At 46.0% G+C, this 19,586-nt stretch overlaps 1 protein-coding gene across 3 annotated transcripts; it reads right to left on the reverse strand.

Moving 5' to 3' along the window:
- Window positions 1-191: 191 nt before the first annotated feature.
- LOC125745028 (carbohydrate-responsive element-binding protein) lies at window positions 192-19,241 on the reverse strand. 3 transcript variants are annotated; one of them, XM_049017412.1, is made up of 17 exons: window positions 18,779-19,241; window positions 14,957-15,063; window positions 14,034-14,116; window positions 13,588-13,677; window positions 13,143-13,184; window positions 9,965-10,139; window positions 9,551-9,631; window positions 6,909-7,060; window positions 6,150-6,750; window positions 5,969-6,042; window positions 5,302-5,500; window positions 4,896-4,960; window positions 3,986-4,105; window positions 3,404-3,531; window positions 3,047-3,170; window positions 1,786-1,915; window positions 192-1,211 (listed from the first exon to the last, which is right to left on the reverse strand). In XM_049017412.1, the coding sequence occupies exons 1-17, from the start codon at window positions 19,129-19,131 to the stop codon at window positions 1,090-1,092; spliced, it is 2,646 nt and encodes an 881-aa protein (XP_048873369.1). In that variant the 5' UTR covers window positions 19,132-19,241; the 3' UTR covers window positions 192-1,089. The 3 variants fall into 3 exon arrangements, with proteins under 3 accessions (XP_048873369.1, XP_048873368.1, XP_048873370.1); XM_049017411.1 differs by having other exon boundaries at window positions 4,896-4,963; XM_049017413.1 differs by lacking the exon at window positions 18,779-19,241 and adding an exon at window positions 18,411-18,540 and having other exon boundaries at window positions 4,896-4,963.
- Between the last annotated feature and the right edge of the window lie 345 nt (window positions 19,242-19,586).

Consider the following 19,586-nt stretch of genomic DNA (forward strand, 5'->3'; position numbering starts at 1 on the left):
TTCCTCTGCTTTCATAACGGGACCCCGCTCAATTGATAATCAATGTAGGGAATTGTTGTGCTTTCATAACCTTATAACAAGATGTAGTTAGAACAGCCCTCCAGGACATGGTTTGAAGACAGTTTACTAGATATTTTAAACTATCCTTCTAAGAAATTAAAGATTTAAAATATGAGCATAGTGCTGTTGCATTATTTTCACAAACATTTTTAATGTGTTTTCTGCTCATCCTGAACATAACAGCTTTAATTACATCACCTGAGGCACCGTGGATAGCAAAATAAATTATAGATTTGAAATAATAGAACAGATCAGTTAAAATGTTACCAAGGCAATGAATCAAAAAAATTCTAGGCAGCACAGGGCACATCCTGGATGGGATACCAGTCCATCTCAGGCTGAACACGTATGCTAACAAAATAATGGCAATTTAGAGATGCCAATTTACCTGACTGCATGTCTTTGGACTGTGACAGGAAACCCACCAGCTAGGTGAGAGCATGCAAACTCTCATCCACAGAGCGAGGCTGGAGTTTGAAGCAGCAACCATGTATGTGTGAGGTAACAGTGTTATGCACTGAGCCACCCCTTAGTAACTTTTATTTTTTCAATAAGATTTTGCAGTAAACTGCTAATGGATGAAACAAATTAACAATACAGCCTGAGCTGTCTCAAAACAAAAAACAACATAAAAGCCAATTTAAGTGGAATTTAATGTGGAAAGTAAACCAGGATTGGAACAAATAGATTTTAAAATGATATATTTGTTTTCACAGCTATACAATAAAAGAAAAAGATTCACAAAACTTGATTGTTGTGGCCTTTAAATTCTCATCACCAGTAGCAGTATATACCTGAACTAACAGCAGGATCACAAGTTAGTTAAGAACACAGGAACTTCGCATGAATTACGGGAAAGAATCGGTAGAGCCATGAGTCAAATAAAAAGGAATGTTCACAGTTGGAGGTGCTCCAGCCAATCTCCGCCTATATCGGGTCCCACCCCTTGCTAGGCCCCACTCCTTGCCAGGCTCCATCCCTCGATACTGAATTCAGGCAGCTGCCTGTGGTCAGTCCGGGCCTGGGCTGTTAGGAGTACTCGCTGGATGGGTGGGCTTGGGTGACAGCGATGGTGGCCTGCTCTGGGACCAGGCTGGGGTCTGTCAGAATCGAGGTGGAGGTGCTCAGGAGGCGGAGTGAACTCAGGACAGCTGTGGGACACGGGCAGCAGTAAAACCATTAAGACTTCTTTACAAAAGAACTCCCAAATTATTTTATGCAGAGAAAAGCTACTGGCTTTTCGCCATCAAGATGGTCAAGCAACCCTTACGTCTGTTACCTATTTACATTAGTGTTTCCATAAACCCTGTGCATCTTGGATGATTTTTGTGTCTGGATTTATTTAACTCGGTTTCATATCAGTTAAGAGCTGCCTGTTTTTATTACGTTTGGCTACTGTATGTAAATAAGCATACAGTATAAAGATCACCCCCTTTATACTCCATTACACCCATCCATCCATCCATTCATCAATCCATCCATTTTACGTAACAACTTTTTCTATTTAGGATCATGAAGTGTCTGGAGGGAACAAACCAGGATGGGGCACCAACCCAATGCAGAGTACATACTCCACTACATCTCAGATTAAATAAACTTTTAGCTGAGTTTGGTAGTGATATGTTTATAAATGCACATGAAGCTGATTCGTTAGGTTATTGCACTTATGTATCCTTAAAGTCAGAGCCCGGCCGGGGAGGGGGGGGTGGGGGCAGAGCCTCTTACCGGGTCGCAGCGCCGGCAGGGAGCAGTGCCGGTCCAGCCAGGACAGCGTGGTACGGCACAGGTCCTCCACGCTGGCTGTGGACACCATCCCGTTGTAGGACTCGAAGAGTGGCTCAATGATGACGCTGAACTGTGAAGAGGGAGGGGTTAGGGAAAGTAGACTCGAGGGAGGGGTCTGTGGCCATCAGGGGCTGGTTTGGACATTTTGTCCCAAAGAAGCATCAAAACCCTCAATGATTAAAACTTTGGCTGATGAACAGAAGTCCATGTTTCCTGGGACACACAAATAAGTGGAAGAACCACGGAGCTGCACTGTCTTCATCAGAGGTGGATAGTTCATGTCCAGAAAGTAAAAATCCAGACCAAGATTTTATTTCAACCAACCAGTTGAGTATAAAGAGTCACAGTCTCAGAAAGTTGGACAAAAGCAATCAGGTAAATAAATGTAAATGTATATGTACACTATATAGGCAATGACATGAAGACACTCCTGTTATTCAGAGGACTTGCTTATTTAAGCTAAACCCAATTCTGCATAAAGCACTAGCAGCAGAATGGGTGGCTGAACAGGGGAGGTAAGTGACTTTCCATTTGGCACCATCATAGGATGCCATCTTTCCAACAGATCAATTCACATCTCTGTCCTGCTAATGTTGATCTAGTCAGCTCAGTTGTGAAGTTCATAGGTCACACAAGCTCACAGAAACAGACCTGATCACCCAGCATCGATATCCAACCCGAATGGCAGCAAATCCCACCAGCAATGTTCCAATATCAAATGGAAACCCTTCCCAGAAGGTGAGTAGCTATTAAATATTCCCAACTTCATATTAGGCACCTTGGCTCTGGAATGAGGGGTGGCATGGTGATGTCCACATACAAACTCATGGTTATACAGTGCATGTGAGCAGAAATACAAACATTCCCTTGCCCAAGATGATGGTCTATCAAAGACAAAAACAAACACACCCACTTACACACACACACACATACACACACACACACACACACACACACACACACACACACACAGACAAACACACTCAAACCCACACACACACCTACTCACATACACACTCACACACTATGTAGCTAAGCTGCATGTCTCTGACACCATATTCAAAATGTCCACCACACCATCTAAGCCATCCCTCCGCCATTTATTTCTCTATATCACCCTGTGAATAAACCCCACCCTATTATGGCCACAGACACATTTTCACCCCTCTCCCTGAACAGCCCAGAGCTGAGATGAGGATACGATCCAGAACTTCCAGTTCTGCAGCGTCTGTGCCCGGACGTATTCCCGGAACATCGCCCTCATGTGGTCGAAACGCTGTCGCGTGATGGGCACGCCTGTGGCGGGCAGCTGCTGCTGGCACAGGCTGCGTAGGGAGAGAGGCGAAGCAAATGAGGTCCTGAGTTCAAGCCCCAGAAAAGGGCCTGGAATTTGTTACATTCGTCATTAGACAGTATATCAGCTATATGATTTATATATATATATATATATATATATATATATATATATATATATATATATATATATATATATTCCCCCATCAGCCCATGCACCCGTCAGCAGAAGCCTGCGTCTCTTCTCAGCTCAGCAGGTCCTTACTTGATGGCTGAGTTGAGGCCCACAATCTCCTCGCGTAGCCTCTGTGCCTCCTCGTGGAGCTGGGTTCGCTCCTGCTGCACCTTCCCGATGTACTCCGCTGTCTTCTGCAGCGTTGTTGCTTTGCTGATCTGTGGGGATGGCGGGTGGCTTGTGAGCATGATACCAGACCCGACCCGTCGCCCAGCGCTATCCGGAACCTACTACAGAAAGGGTGTGGAGCAGCAAAGGGTGGCCAGGGAATCTCCTTATTCTAAATAAGATTTGTGAGAAAGTTTTCTGGCAAGTTTTTCAGAAACTCTTTAATACAATTAATTTTTATATAGCATCTTTACGGCACAGTGCTAACAGTGACACTGACAGACTACAACAGAAGAAAGTAGCTCCAAAAATGAATCAGAGACAAATACCCCTTGGGGTCAAAGGCCAAAGCCACACAGACATACCAACAATAAACATGTCTGCAAGGAGCGTGCATTTCTGTGTTACATGTCACAGATGAGCAAACCCTTTAGACTCACCGACCATGTTTTTATTCACTGGCAGAACCTTCCGGGCTGCACCCCCCCTCCCCCTGGAACTCACCTTCACTCCCGGCTGTGCGCTCAGTGTGGTCACCAGGCTCTGGAGCGTGTCGAAGCCCAGCTTTATGTTGAAACGCCGTTTCTGCTCCGCTGAGATGTGCGTTATCCTCCGGCTCTCCGTCTGCAGGACATTTGGGTTCCAGAGGTCGTTATCCACAACACAACGACAAGCGTGACCTCAATGTAAGCGGTGAGATGTAAGGTTAGGGGGCTCTGCATTCATTTAGCTTAACTTCCTGTGTTGGTCCCAGACACCATCGGAGACATGAGCATTCACTCTATAAATCCACTTTCAGACCATTTCTCCTGTGGTAATATTCAATTTAATTCAATGCAATTCACTCTTATATAATCTCAGTTTCACGGTTACTACAGAGCATTTTACGCATGTTGGAGTTTCATTTACACAAAAATGTTCTGAGATAACCAATCATACTGTAGAGGAGGCAGGTCCAAGCAACTAGAGGAGGCGGGACTAAAACATCTGATTGTTTGGTCTGATATCTGACCAAGATCTGATTGGTTATCTCTCTGAACCAATCATTTTTTTTGTTCTGCCCTTAGAACACTTTTGTGTAAGTAAAACTCCCATGAGCACTTTTTACAGGTATATATAAGCACATCCAGAGCACCATAGAAAGAGAAAGAGTTTGGGGGAAGCAATTTAATAGATGCAAGAACTAGTGAGCAGAGGAAAAAGGGCAAAGCCCTCCTTCAGGTTGAACTAGGTTAGGTCCAAACAGTGGTATCTAAAGTTGTGACGCCTTCATTATTCCTGCGATGTTTCTGTTCATCAGCAAAAAATAAATGATCAAAAAGAAACAAGCAGGTGGTGAAATAAAAATAACATGTAGAAGAACAGCTAATTAAAAAGAGTCTCCTCAATGAGGAGATGGTGAGTAAAGGCTCACCTTGGTTGCTTCCATCTTGGGCTGCCTGGAGAAGGAGTGTGATGCCTGCAAGCCTGAACTTCTTTCTGCTGGGAATGTAGGGAACATTTGACCAGAATTCTCTGAGAAAACAACTGCAGATATAAAAAAGACAGCTTATGACACAAATTGCAACGAATGCGTCTCACACATATCTAACATCCTGGTCATTGGGCCTCCTTGGTGTTCAGCCTGACTTGGGTACAAGCAACAATATAGATAAACAGCACCTGCTGGCCTCTGTAGGCCAGTCTTGGTATTGCAGCTGCAAATGAGGGGAAACCCGCAAATGTGTAGGGCTCTGGCTCTCCAGGACTGGAGTTTGACACCCCTGCTCTAACATGATGATAGTCACACAGATTGGCCCCTAGGGGCAGCAGCTCCTCACCTGTCAAGCTGGCCCTCTCGCTGCCATAACTCTGTATTGGGGACAGCTGCTCCGTTTTGGGGACGAGCAGAGGCGCGCAGCCAGGCAGAGAATTCTGGGAGAGCAGGGCAGATATGGCGGAGCCCTGTAACAGACCAGGCCGTGGCCCCGGAGGGGCCCGAGGGGGACTGTGCTGTATTGAGGTGACGGTGACACCAGCCTGGCAGGACAAACCCACAGGAAGGCAGGTCATTAGTGGACACATATGTTACATACATATAACCGGGACACCTTTGCAGGAGCCCCACTCAAAAAGTTGCTTTGGGGGCCTCTGCTCCCCAGTGCACTAACTGCTTGTGGCCAACAGGGGACCTCCAAACCTCACGGGCTCCATGCATATGTGTGGTTTGAATAGTGGTAAACACTGGAATGGGACATGGGGAGGGTCTCCAACAAGACATACATCCTGTGGAGTGAAATTCTTGGGTGTTAAAAATTACGCTGTACTCGCGCCGTTTTTTTTTTGTAATCTTTGATTTTACATCACCATCGTTCTCCAAACCCGGCAACGTGCAGCTCAGTTCCTGTGTTCCGGTGCAAAAGCGGCATCAGGGGAAAGTCTTCAGTGACCAATGTAAACAGATTAAAATGCAAATCTGTAAGAGAAGTGAAAATGACTGAAACTCACAGGGTGGCTGGGGGATGTCGAACTGCGACCTTTGGCTTCCGCTGATGAACGATCAAAGCCTAACGCCAGCTTACCTGCACACAGAGACAGAGAGCAAGTGTGACGTTCAGGTAAGATGCCAGGTCATGCTCCAGGGTGAAAGCGGCAAACCTGGACATGCATGTTCACGCGCCTTACGTACGCTCTGGCCTGCTCCCGGACAGCAGCTTCGCCAGGCAGCTGCTCTGCGTCGGGGATGCCAGGGGGGCAGAGCTCTTCATCCCAGGGCTCTTCTGCTTGTACTTGCCTCTGCCGCTGACCCGCTGAGTCTCCAGGAAGCCGAGCCGCACAGCCGGAGGGGGCGGAGCCGTGTGGGTTGTGGGCAGCGGGCCAAAGCTTGGCGTCGGGTATGGACCAGCGGTGAACACCTCCGGGTCGGGGTAGCCATGCGTCAGCGGGTCCAAGACTCCAACTGAGGAGCCTGTGTGGGTGATGACTGAGGCCGCAGCTGGTGAGCTGTACCTGTACTTCAGGCAGGCTGTGGCATATAAATCTGAGTTTTCCTCAGTGGCCACAGGGGCGGCGTTCATGAAAGACTGCTGTCCGTAGGACATTGTCCCAGGCACCAGGCTCAAACCAGGATACTCATCCTGCGAGCTGAAGCCCATCTGTCCTTTGTACTTGGCTTCTGGGGTAATGCTGCTGGGATTAAAGGTCATTTCTGAGGTCACAGGTCTGTGGTAGCAGGGTTCAGAGGAGGAGACCGGCACCATTCTGTCTCTGCTCTCCGAGGAAAGGTTAGCCTGTGAAAGATGGACACGCACTGACCCAAACAAAGCCATCCTGTGTGCTGTGGACAGGGGGTACAAAAGGGAGAGGAGCAAGTACCTCTACCCAGAAAAACAAAGGTCACCGGCTGTTCCCAGGATGACTGCTTCAGGGAGCAGGGCAGCAAACCGACCTGCAGCAGCTGAGTGTCCGCTGGCAGGAGCGAGACGGGCGGCACCAGGCTGGGCGGCACCGGGAAGGAGCTCCCAGGCAGACTTCCAAAATAGCCACACTCCGCAATGCCGACCTGATCCAGAGGCTGACCACGGCAGCTGGAGAAGAAGTCTGCAGAGATGAGGGCAGCAGCAGAGCATTTTCTGGAGGCTCGTATGGGTTAGGGGGTGGTGATCACAACAGGGGTTTCAAAAAACCAGCCGCCAGACCACATTCCACCGGTGACGTGTTGTTAATTTATTACTAAATCTGTCTCGCAGATCATTTTCTAGAGAATAAAAAACAATCGGTAACAATTTACATTAACTGCGCTTTCATAATGCATTCATAATACATTCGTAGGACATTCAGTGCACCTTCATAATGTATTCATAGAACATTCATAAACAGCATGTAAGTATACCAAAACATCCTTACATACATTTACAGTTTTAATATACATTAATAACAAACACAATATGATAATAAACATTATAATCATATATTAATATAATGCTTGTTATTAATGTATATTAAAGCTATCAAGGTATGTTAGGATGTTAAGGTGCTTCTTATGAATATTCTATGAATGCATTATGAAGGTGCACTGAATGTTCTTTGAATGCTTTATGAATGCATTATGAAGATGCAGGTAATGTAAAGTGTTACCAAACAATGTAACGTCTGAAAATCAGTACAGACGGCATTCCTCTGAAATAGTTCTAGTTCCACTGTCGCCTGTTTCATGGAGTATTCGTATATCCCTTATTATCATTATTCCCTCTCCTACCGCTTTTTAACTGCAACCAGCTTGCTTAAGCTGCAGACCTCTTAGGCAGTCACCCTCAGGTTAACAGGGTTAGAAATTTTTGGTTTAGGAAGCCTCCTTGTCATACATGTTAGGCACTGGGCTCTGACCCAAATCACACCCCTGCAGTGAAGTCACACGGCTCTGGGGGAGTGAGGGGAGTGGCCAGATCCAGAGCAGAGTGCGGCATGCAGTAACTATGCGTGTGTTTAGCAAACTGGACAAACTAACTCCAAGTTTGCAAAAAAACCCTCAATAATCATTTAAACAGAACCTCAAAGGCGCCACAGCTGATGCTAAGAGGGGAATAATAGTGCAAATCTGACATCTAGCCCTAGACCTCGTCTTGGTCTAATGTTCACATTTATGACATCACAAAAACAAAAAGCAGAAACAGGATGCACTCGTGCAGTAAGCAGGAAGGAGGGATGCACTCAGTAAAGAAAAGGTGCTGACAATTCATTTTACCCTCCTTTCATATTTGGGCTTTTCACTGAGTCATCATTTTAATGGGCAAGGGGGTTTATTAACTGCACTGAAAGTGTCCCCCAGGCATCGGGTGGTCAGGCAGAGCTGTGGCTGGAATCCAGTCGCATCCTGAAGGTTCACTTTCACTTCTGCGTCTGGCCGAAGCGCAAGCCTTGCTGACTCCCCAGTCAGCCCACAGTGCTGATTTACACCCCCGAGTGGCAGTCCTCTCTGAACTACCTAGGAGCCACTAAGCCACCAGGAAAGAGCACAGAGCATATTACCAAAAGACTAACACTGTCAGACTTTGTCTGGGATGCTGAAGATCCATGTGACATGGGGTGACACTCAGGCCATCATCATGACATAGGGAAGCGATAAAAGCATAACATCCAGCTGTACTCCACATCCCATCATCCCTCTGTCTGCCCTTATAGACCATCACCATCAAGCTGTACTCCACATCCCATCATCCCTCTGTCTGCCCTTATAGACCATCACCATCAAGCTGTACTCCACATCCCATCATCCCTCTGTCTGCTTTTACAGACCATACAGCTGTACTCCACATTCCATCATCCCTCTCTCTGCTCTCACAGACTGTCACCATCCACTTGTACTCCACATCACATCATCCCTCAGTCTGCTTTTACAGACCATCCAGCTGTAATCCATATCCCATCATCCATCTGTCTGCTTTTACAGACCGTCCAGCTGTACTCCACATCCCATTATCCCTCTGTCTGCTCTTACAGACCATCACCATCCAGTTGTACTCCACATCCTGCTGTTTTCCTGATGATGTAAAGACACTGCTGCCATGATCCCTGTACCCTAAAAGGGCTGTTATCTGCAGTTAAATACGGCCCCTGACCCCTGTCTCCGCCTTCTCTTCATCTTCATGCTCTTCACAGTTATTTATATACTTTACGGTTGCCTGACTGAGCATGTTACATTATGAGGTGTCACCCCCCCCAATTATCCCATTTGGTCTCGGTGAACATACACCTGTAGCAGATGGACGATGACAGGAAGTAGCAGGTGGATGTAGTTGCCCATAATCATAAACCATCTGACTGGAGTAAATGTAATGAAAAGTACAGCAAAGTCAGCGCCTGTGTTTACCACTACTCAAACCACACATTTATGCGGGGCCCCTGGAGTTTGGAGGTCCCCTGCTGGCCACAAACAGTCACTACACTATGGATGGGAGGGCAATGTAAAAAAATGTATTCACACACACACACACACACACACACACACAACACCTGAAGTATCATTAACCACCCAAAAAAAGATCGATGTGATGAGGGGGGCGGGACACAGAGTGAAGTGAGGGGTCCTACCTGGTATGTCCATGAAGTCGTCCAGGATGGGCTGCAAGGGTGTCAAGCCAGGCTGGATCATATCAGCGTTGCTGCTGTAGGCTGTGGAAGAGAGGGAGAGTGTCATCAGAAGGAAGAGGACCCACATGCCGGTCTGTGTATGCGAGCGAGCGAACGTGTTTGTGAAGGGGGCGGTTCTAAGTCCCTAGCACTGGCACCAGTTACTCAAACAACCACCCCTGACTGACATATCTGCAGGCTTCCACTCACACAGCTACATTTCTGAGTGGACTTTCCAGATTGCTGAACTGATCCTGAACATGACAAAACATATCAGTGACGCCAGCGAGATTTCATGATTTCACCAGTGGGGGGTATGTGGGACAGGGTCTATGCCGTGCATCTACCCGCTGGGTGGGGGAGGGGGTTACTCACTGTTGTGACCGTCCTCAGCCCAGGGACAGGATTTCTGCGTCATGGTGAACAGGGTGTCCGAGATGTCAGACAGGAAACAGTCCAGGTCAAACATATGGCCCTCGGCAGCCGTGGGCTTGGACTCCTGGAACAGCTGACCTGACCATCTCTCCCGGGCTGCTCCGCCCACTGGGTCCTGGCATGCAGATATGAGAAACTCAGCGAGGGCTGACATGTGTCCCAAAACATCTGGCAGAGTCTGGGTGATGTAAGGAACTTTTAAATCCATCCTCGTACTCCTAAACAAAACACGTACAAAACATTCAGGAAGGACCACTGATGACATACAGTACTGCTGATTCTGAACAGTCATTTCTCAACAGGCAGCTGAAAAAGGCAGCACCGCCCCCCAAATGGAGAGAGCTGGAATATATATATATGCATAAGTTACACACAGTCATGGCAAAACAGACAAACTTGCCCAGAGCCAAGCATTAGAGTCAATACTGTTGATTCCATAGCAGTAAAGATACAGAAATTAAGTCATGCTTGAGCGGACATAATGGATGATAGAAAGGTACCTTCTACACCCACTTTTTCTGCCATGCCATAACTTTTGACCTTTGATATAGCCTTTGACCTTTGACCCCATGGTCACTTAATGAAACTAATCACAGCTAACAGCATGAATTTAAATTTCTGGCTTTCACAAGAAATCAGCAAGAAGATAGAAGAATGAGGGTGAGCACACCAGATAAGTCACTCCAAACGGCAATTTCTGTGTGCGCTCAGGGTCGGTGAGGAATGAACCTGTAGATAAACCCCCCATCACAGCCAGCCACCCCACTGCTTTGGGGGGACGCAAATACAATACAGGCCAAATAAACCCACCTGCTGCAAGATGGCCCTCCCGAAGGGAGGGAACGGCAGGACTTACAGCAGAGAGGGTCCGGACCACGCTGCTCCAGGCACACTGTATGCTCGCTTCCACCTCGGCACCGTTTGCCTTACAGAGTCACCCGGGGGCCAGATATAGAGCCGGCATAGAAATAAATAAAGAAGCACCAACCGGAAGTTCAGATTAAGCCTCACGGACGGCAGCCGCCACCCCCCTATGGTAAGGGGAGGCATGGTGGCGGAGGGGGCCGAAACAGGTGGGCGGACCTGCCATGTCTCCGTAACACGTAATCTCCCTCCCACCCCTGCACTGACGTCCACAGAAAGCAGAATGTTATCATGGGGTTTGTCTGTGTGTCTCGGGGGCCGCGGCCGCCTTTGTCCTTGACCTAATTCAGCAGCATCGGACACGTGCTGAGTGTGGGGGGGGGGTTGCTCTCCCTGCAGGGACACAGCCTCCTCCCTGGGACCTGACCTGGGGACTCCGGGGAAAATCCCTGGCTGACGTATTTAGCCAGAGTTGTGATTTTGCCCGTTCCAACAGCGGGACTGTCACAGTGAACCTGGAACCTGTGCTACGAAGCACAGGGCAGGGACAGCCTGGACAGGATGCCAGTCCATCGCAGTCGCACACAACCTAATTCAGAGATGCCAGTTTACCAAGCAGAGTGTTTTTGGACTGTAAGAGGAAACTGGAGTTTCCAGGGTTAACACACACAAAAGACACAGAGAGAGAGAGAGAGAGAGAGAGAGCAGCCTACACCCAGAAATCAGGGGTCACAATGGAACCTGCAACCCTGGCACGCTGAGTAATGATGCTGCCTACTCAAATACATACACAAAAAACAGCTACTCACCTGCAGACAAGTCCCATAGGTGAAAATGTCACGTTTCAAAATTTTAAATCAAAAGAAACAGAAGCAGGCTGTCTTGTGACCATGGAGAAGACTCATTTTACAGTGAGGTGGACAGCGGCCTGCGGGGGGCGCTTCAGGCACGGCCACGCTTATGCTTATTGAGCACTTTCATACACACACACACACACACACACAAACACGCTTAGCATTACCTGCTGGGAAGTGGGTCACTTTTGATTAAGCGGCATTAAATCAGGAGGAGCGCCGAGGCTGATGGGAACCACGCGGCCGGAGATTAGAGGCTATCAGAGCCATGAGTGACGGCGGGTGTGACGGCAGCAGCTTCCGGGGCCTCGCCTGCCCTGTTTCTCCCACACTGACCAGGGGCAGGGAGCTCTGACGGGCTCTATTATTAGACGGCTCGCGGGGGAATGTTTGTAAACGCCTGCGAAGCACCTAACCTACAAACACACTGCGGCAGAGTCAGGGGCAGACATCACAGCCGGCCCCGGGTTCAAAAATGGAAAGCAAATTAGAGTAACTGAGGCCAGGGCCCACAAACACCTGGCGGGGCCCGTTTTAGCCACAAACAGACGTGGCCCCTTGACACATAAAGGATCACAATGAAACTAAATCATTGTTAACCAGGAATGATGAATCGTGCATTTCTTAAATGGAAAACATATGTTAGATATAGATTATATGAAAATACGAATCTTAAAGCTCTATACCTCATTTTACAGCCTAAACACATATTTACAATAAACCATATATACTATACTCTTTAAATATACTATATTGTTCAGTTACACTACATTACTCAATTACACCATATTTTTTAATTAGACTAACTTGGTTTAATTGCACTACATTATTTATTAATAGTAATTTATCTAATTTCTGGTCTATGTCCTCAGAAGATTATCTCCAAAATAACAGCATTAAGGTCATTCACATTAACCACATGCAAGTGAAAGTTGACAGGTGGTAACATAAGCAAAAAAATCATTTTAAAAACAAAGATACAAATAAATGAATAAATGAAAAGGGTCAGCAGTGCTGTATATTTGATAAAAATGAAAAGATGACAATTATAACAACAGCTGAACACGCACAATTATATACATCAGGTTTCCTCAATCCCCCCAGTCCAGAAGGGCAATAATCCAACACAGTTTGCAGATTTCCCTGTTCGAACACACCTTCTAAACCTGGTAATTAGCTAATTAAGATGTGTTTGAGCTGGGAATTCTGCAAACTGTGTTGGATTTTGGCCCTGCAGGATGGGAATCAGAGAACCCAACATACACCAATATGTCAAAACATTATGACCACCCCCATCGGATACCAAAGATATGTTTATCCCCCCCCTTCTCCATAATCACCAAAGTATCATGGTAAACCCTTGTAGATCATTTCAAAGAGTAAATAAGTGTCTAACTCACCTTCTCCAAAATAGACAGGATACCATCCTTATGCTTTTGGAGCTGAAATGGTGCAAAGGGCTATTAGCACAATTAGCATGCAAGAAACTATTGATTACACTTTTACTCAGAATTCCTCCTCCTCAGATGCCTATTGATAACGTTACACATGAGTAATGTCTGCCAGGCAGACAGAAGAAGGAGGACAGATCGGGGTTATGAGCCTTTACGCAATATTTCAGCTGCACTCGCTCTCGAACACAGGCACAAATACCAAAAGCTATTCAGAGTCACTGTTGTGTATGAGCATATTGTGGCTTTGAGCACCTCAAGGATCCCCAGAGGCCAGAACCACCCACTAAGAAGTAGCATCAAACCCACTGGGCTGGAACCAGCAGAGCCATGGGTGGCATCAGTCTCAGCGGACGATGGTCATGACTCAGACCAGCCCACTGCAAATACTCACCCTCTTCTTGTAGTATATTCTCCATTTGTGATACTCTTTAATCACAACCTCAATCCTCCGCTTCCAGTAGCTTCCCTCCAGGATAATTGCCTGCACAAACACACAACAAACTACCTTCCCATTAATCCTGCATATCAGAAAATAAAAAAGCAGAAAGGGCCATCCACCCAACCATTTATCCTGGTCAGGGTTACAGAAAGAGAAACTATGTTTTTTGGGGGGTTTTCATAATAATCTGTTATCAACACAGTTATGCTTCCTTTAACGTACTGCTTGTTAGAGTAGCTGATCATCTCATATGTTCCTGATTATGTTTTCACATAGTTCTTCCCGTGGACCAGGAAGAAATTCTTGATTGCCTTACAACCATCATGCCCAGTACATCCAGTAAGCTGTGGCCAGATGTTGAGCCTTGCTAACGCTGCTCCTTCCAGATGCTCACTCACCTCAGGCTTGCGGTGGGCATCCGCCTCCGAGCCCTCCAGCGGCGTGACGAAGCCACACACGGGGTTTCTCCTCTTTTCCACATCTGTACAGAGTCAAAGATAGACCAATCAGTCAAATTAGCCTAAGGATAACAGCACACAGGACAGGGGACGCCCAGGACAGGATGCCAGTCCATCACAGAGCACAAATACACTATGGGGAATTTAGAGATGCCAGTTAGCCTAATCACAGGTTTTTGGACTGTGGGAGGAAAACAGGGTACCCACAGGAAACCAATGTAAGATGGAAGGAGGAAGTGGGGTTCAAATCTCCAATCCTGGAGGCATCGGACAGCAGTGCTGAGCCACAGTGCCACCTGCAGCTACACATACATTTTTGGGGGGGCGCATGGTGGTGCAGTGGTTAGCACTGTTGCCTCGCACCTTTGGGACCCAGGTTTGAGTCTCCCTCTGGGTTACATGTGTATGGAGTCTGCATGTTCTCCCCATGTCGTCGTGAGGTTTCCTCCGGGTTCTCCGGTTTCCCCCCACAGTCCAAAAACATGCTGAGGCTAATTGGACTTGCTAAATTGCCCGTAGGTGTGCATGTGTGAGTGAATGGTGTGTGAGTGTGCCCTGCAATGGGCTGGCCCCCCATCCTGGGTTGTTTCCTGCCTCGTGCCCATTGCTTCCGGGATAGGCTCCGGACCCCCCGCGACCCAGTAGGATAAGCGGTTTGGAAAATAGATGGATGCAAGTTTTTTTGGGGACTATGTTTTTACTCTGATACTTTTCTGTGTTGTGAGATATTTTTCATATGTTTGTGTTTAAGTTCGCATATTCACAGGCCAATCTGCTAACAGGAAACTTAAACACTAATTTATCGCACAGCTGAAACACCTGAGCCCAGCGAGTGGGACACTGCTTGAAGAAGGAACACTCACACTGAATATACCAAGCTCTCCAAATTCCATTGTTCAGCCGTATTTTGTCCCGCCAAAGCAGACGGAGTCCTTTGAAAGACTTCCATTTGGGCGAGACAATTTTTCCACTGAAAAAAAGACAAAGAGAAACAATCAACCAAATTTTATTAATACAAATAGTTACAAGTCATAAGAAAATCTATTGAATTCCATTCTTTAATTTCTGCCACATTACAACTGGCCGTAAAGGTCACTCGCCTACCCCTCCCCTCCCCCAATAGCCAAGGGGAGAGGGTCCAGAAGACTTTACAATCAGAATTTGACCATTCAGTGCTGGATAAAATGCATCAGAGCCATCTACTGTTTTCAGAAATAAAATTTGCCAGCTTGAACCGACCATCTGAGTGCATGAACCTGACAGCAGAGGGAGTGGCTAGGAGAGGGAAGCAGGCCGCCGGGGGGGGAAACAGGCCGCCAGAGCACTTAACGGGGGCTTCCACACCTCGGAAGGTGGGGAAAGGGAAATAAAATGGGAACCTGGCCACTCTTATTCTGCTGGTTGCCAGGTAACATGGGGAAACCGCTTTCTGAGCAATGTTTGCGCTAGAATCACGAGAGCGAACAACCCATCCAGCCGAGAAGAACATCAGGGGAGTGTTACCGTGGCACACATCAAGCCTGACAGCTCATTACCAAACAAACCGTGAAATTGCTTCATTACAATATTGTTTTGCCGGACAAGCATTACCATCCTGCCGCATCTGAAAACGAGCAGTAAAGACCCTGTTAGCCGGACGCAAATGGCTTCGAGCCTCGATCACTCTGAAGACAAACTCTGATTTTCTAACGTACCTCGAGGACAAAGAAAACAAGTACAGCCACAGCTATCTATTGATTTATTATGTATATTTCCCATTTTGTGAGTAAATCAAATGAATTCAAAATCTAAATGAATGTACCTCAACAATGGTAAACAAATGGTTTTTCTAATAAAAAAATTCTGTGTTTACTTAATAATATGCTATTCAAAGAATAAAGTGTTTGGGGATGGGGGCTAGTGTTTTTTAACTGCATTCATGATCACCAGTAATTTTAGCTTAATTGCCATGTTCTTCCTTCATTTCACAACGTGCCTGACAAGGCCAGAGCTGTTCAAAGACTGGCTACTTGATTTTGCAAAACAGCAGGGGACAGCCTGCACGGGTGCAATACAGAGCTGTCCCGTGCAATAAATACTTGAAACTGGGCTGGTGTTCAATAAAATGAAATATATAGTGTGCATTTAATTACTGAACATAAATATACATATATATATGTGTGTGTGTGAAATATATATATATGTATGTGTGTGTATGTGTGTATGCATGTATACGTATATACTGTATACAAACACACACATATATATAAAATCTTAACACTGGACAAACAACAAATACCTTTGACTATATGCATACATACAGCATATTCACATTATAACACCAAAATAAACAAAACTAAATTTTCATTCATATCATTACAATTAATAGCAAGGATAAAAGGATTAAAAGTAGAATAATACAGACTGACTTCTGGGAAAGACCTTGATTCAATTGTTATATACAATATTACTTGTAGTAATGGTGACCATTTACATTTTCAGTTACATTTTATTTGTTTAGAAGACACTTTTATAATTATAATTGATACGTTAATGATCCCTGTGGGGAAATTCTCTTTATGCCTCTCCCAGCTTGTTCTCAGTAGGTGATAGCAAACTGACCGCGAAGGGCAGCCACCTGTTGCAGGGCCCAGAGAGCTGAGGGTTAAGGGCTAAGGGCCTTACTCAACAACCAACAGATGTGTCGAGGCCGAGCTCAAACTGCTGATCACAGAGGCTTTGCCCACTGAGCTACTCCAGAGTGACATTCATTTCTGCGAAAGGACCACCCTGTCTTTGCAGCAAATAGGGGGCTAAGGGCCTTGCTCAGGAGCCCAACAGTGACATCACTCTTCCAAGCCTATGACTTGGACCGGTAACTCCCTGATCACAGGCCCAGCATTGTAACATACCGAGCCACATGGAAAATGTATTGGTTCAGACCCTCACACACCCTGAATATTTCAAAGAACACCAAAACCCTGGTTGTACAAACAATTAAGGAAAATTAATAGAGTTTGTACTGTAAATAATTTTTGCTTACATAAGCCGGGTAATTAACAGTCAAGCTGCAATCTGTGCCCATCTCAGACCTCCCTGTTCACAGTCTGTTGCTCTACCAAAGCTTTAGAAATACTGCCTAAAACTGTATAAGCCTACAGAAGAGGTACAGTGAGAAATCAGGCCATGAGAAGCGTTGCCAACAGCAAAAAAGATTGACTTTACAAACCAGCAGCAGTAAACATGCGGATATGATCTAGGCTTCTCTGAACACAACACTTGATTTTATGTAAATCTAGAGGGTATACAGACACCATAGCCAGCTTTTTAGGTACCTGCTTGTTAATGCAAACTGCCTGCTTCTCCAAGTAGCCAATCACATGGCTGCTATTGAATACATACAGAATCATGCAGAAAGCGTCCTGAGGTTCACTGACCGTCTGCCTATACATGGATGGCTAGAGGATGTCATGATGTCATCAAAACTATTTTGAACAGAGTATCATTTCTAGCGCCACACATGGTTGTTCCAGCATCATACTGGGATTTTCACACACTAGAGTGCCTGGAATTTTTACAGAGGATGCTGAAGCAAACAGAAATCCAGTCAACAGCATTTCTGCCACTGAAACCAGCTTGCTAATGAGAGAGGATAGTCAGACTCATTTGGCAGTAACAGGAAGACCACAAGTGCAAAAATGACAGCTCAGTACAAAAGTGATGTGCAAATGGCTACTCTGAATGTACGACTCCTCAACCTTTGAAGTGGTTCTGAAGGCAAAAGGTGATCCATTAGACACTGACTAGCTAGTGTAAACTGCAATATTCCCTAATCAAAACTACAAGTGTGGTTTTCAGTTACCATTATACAATACCATATGCCATGTTTCCCAATGTCTGTTTTTCACAAGAAATAAACAAAAATTACTTACTTGGAGCTTTTACCATGTGAGATGTAACAATCATAAAAACTTTAGTGGAATAAAGATCATGATGATGTGTGACAGTCAAAACAATGTCCTTGCTCAACGAAAAGCACAGGAGTGACTCCATCTGTCATGCCCTTGGCCTCAGCCTTTGGTACAGTTTCACACTGGATCCCTGGGGGTAAATCAAACCCAAAACCAGCATAGCGCAACCCCTCCAGCAAACCGAACCAGACGCCACTGAATGGCAGTAAAAGAAACAGCCATTGCTTTGCGTTCATGGGAAAGCAGCAAACCTTCGGACAGTTAGAAATCAGCCCGCAATCCAAACATGTCTAATTTAGTGAGGGATTGAGCTATTATGCTTGCAGCCCTTAAATAGTATTTGCTTCTGTATGGAAAATAAGAGTACCTGTGTATTGGCGTCCTGTTCTGCAGTAAAGATCTATCAAACATTTTATGGCTGAGGAGATAATGATGAAAGACTGAGGCCGACTCTTTGGTAAACAACACTGGATTTAGTCTTTTGGACTTTAGAACAATGTCACACAAAGCTGGGAAACAAAAAAAATCATGCTTTTAAGGGAGTGTGTGAATCATTGTTCATTAAGAGTTACTTATCACTCACCAATAAGCAAACTAAGGGGAAACATTTTAATCCCCACCCTTAAAATGTTAATAAATAATATTAAGAAAAGTGGCGGCATTGGTGATTGCATTTGTGTAACATGCTTTTAATGTTACACATTTAAGACCAAAATAAAACTATATATCGTTTACCTGTATGCCAGAGTCATGCACTCAAACAAGCGGGTCAGCGTCGGGTCGATGCTCAGGCTTCCTGAGCTCAGCGGCCCGAACCGGTAAGTCTGGCACCATGTCCCGTCCACCGTGTCGAAGTCGTATCCGGCAGCCGCCCCGCTTCTGCGCCGCCGCGGGGTGGGATCGCTGTGCGGGGAGGACACCATGAAGTGGCCGCTGTGGATGACCTGTGTCCGGAGCAGCGAGCCGGTGCTTTGCCCCGTTAAGCAACTGCCCCCCGGATCATCTTCAGTCTCCGACTCGGTTTCTGAATCGGGGAGCGGGTGCCGCTCAGTCCGTCCCGGGAACTCCGGTGACAGCCTGCCTGCCATAGTCGTTATGATGGTACCGGTACCGCCAGTATCTGGGGAAGTAGATGTTGCAACTGTCGTCACGTTGGGTCTGAGCTTAACGGGGCAATAGTTCAGCGGCTTTACGAGTGGCTCAAAGAAGCGTGGCGCCCCGCAGGCGCACAGAGATTCCGAATCCGAATCGGAGTCACTTCGTTTCGCCCAGGGCATTTACATGTTCAAGGAATTAGTTCTGGTACATGGTCAGACACAGAGGACGGAGTTAAAATAAGTATAATTGTGGTTGTGTGTGTGTGTGTGTGTGTGTGTGTGTGTGTGTGTATATATATATATATATATATATATATATATATATATATATATATATATATATATATATATATATATATATAATTCTTCAGACTTGTGAATGCCCTTGGTGAAATAAACTGATTCTGAAAAGGAAAGAAGGAAACATTCATAATAATAAAATAGCA

This window comes from Brienomyrus brachyistius, chromosome 6 (assembly GCF_023856365.1).
Source record: "Brienomyrus brachyistius isolate T26 chromosome 6, BBRACH_0.4, whole genome shotgun sequence".
Lineage (NCBI taxonomy): Eukaryota > Metazoa > Chordata > Actinopteri > Osteoglossiformes > Mormyridae > Brienomyrus > Brienomyrus brachyistius.

Bases quoted from the DNA above. Each gene is read 5' to 3' on its own strand.
- LOC125745028 (XM_049017411.1), bottom strand. From the start codon at position 19,131: ATGGCAGGCAGGCTGTCACCGGAGTTCCCGGGACGGACTGAGCGGCAC. The intron at 3,532-3,985 runs GTGAGTTCCAGG...CCATCCCCACAG, and splicing joins GCGCACAGCCGGGAGTGAAG to ATCAGCAAAGCAACAACGCT. The intron at 1,212-1,785 runs GTAAGAGGCTCT...CGTGTCCCACAG, and splicing joins CCTGCCGGCGCTGCGACCCG to CTGTCCTGAGTTCACTCCGC.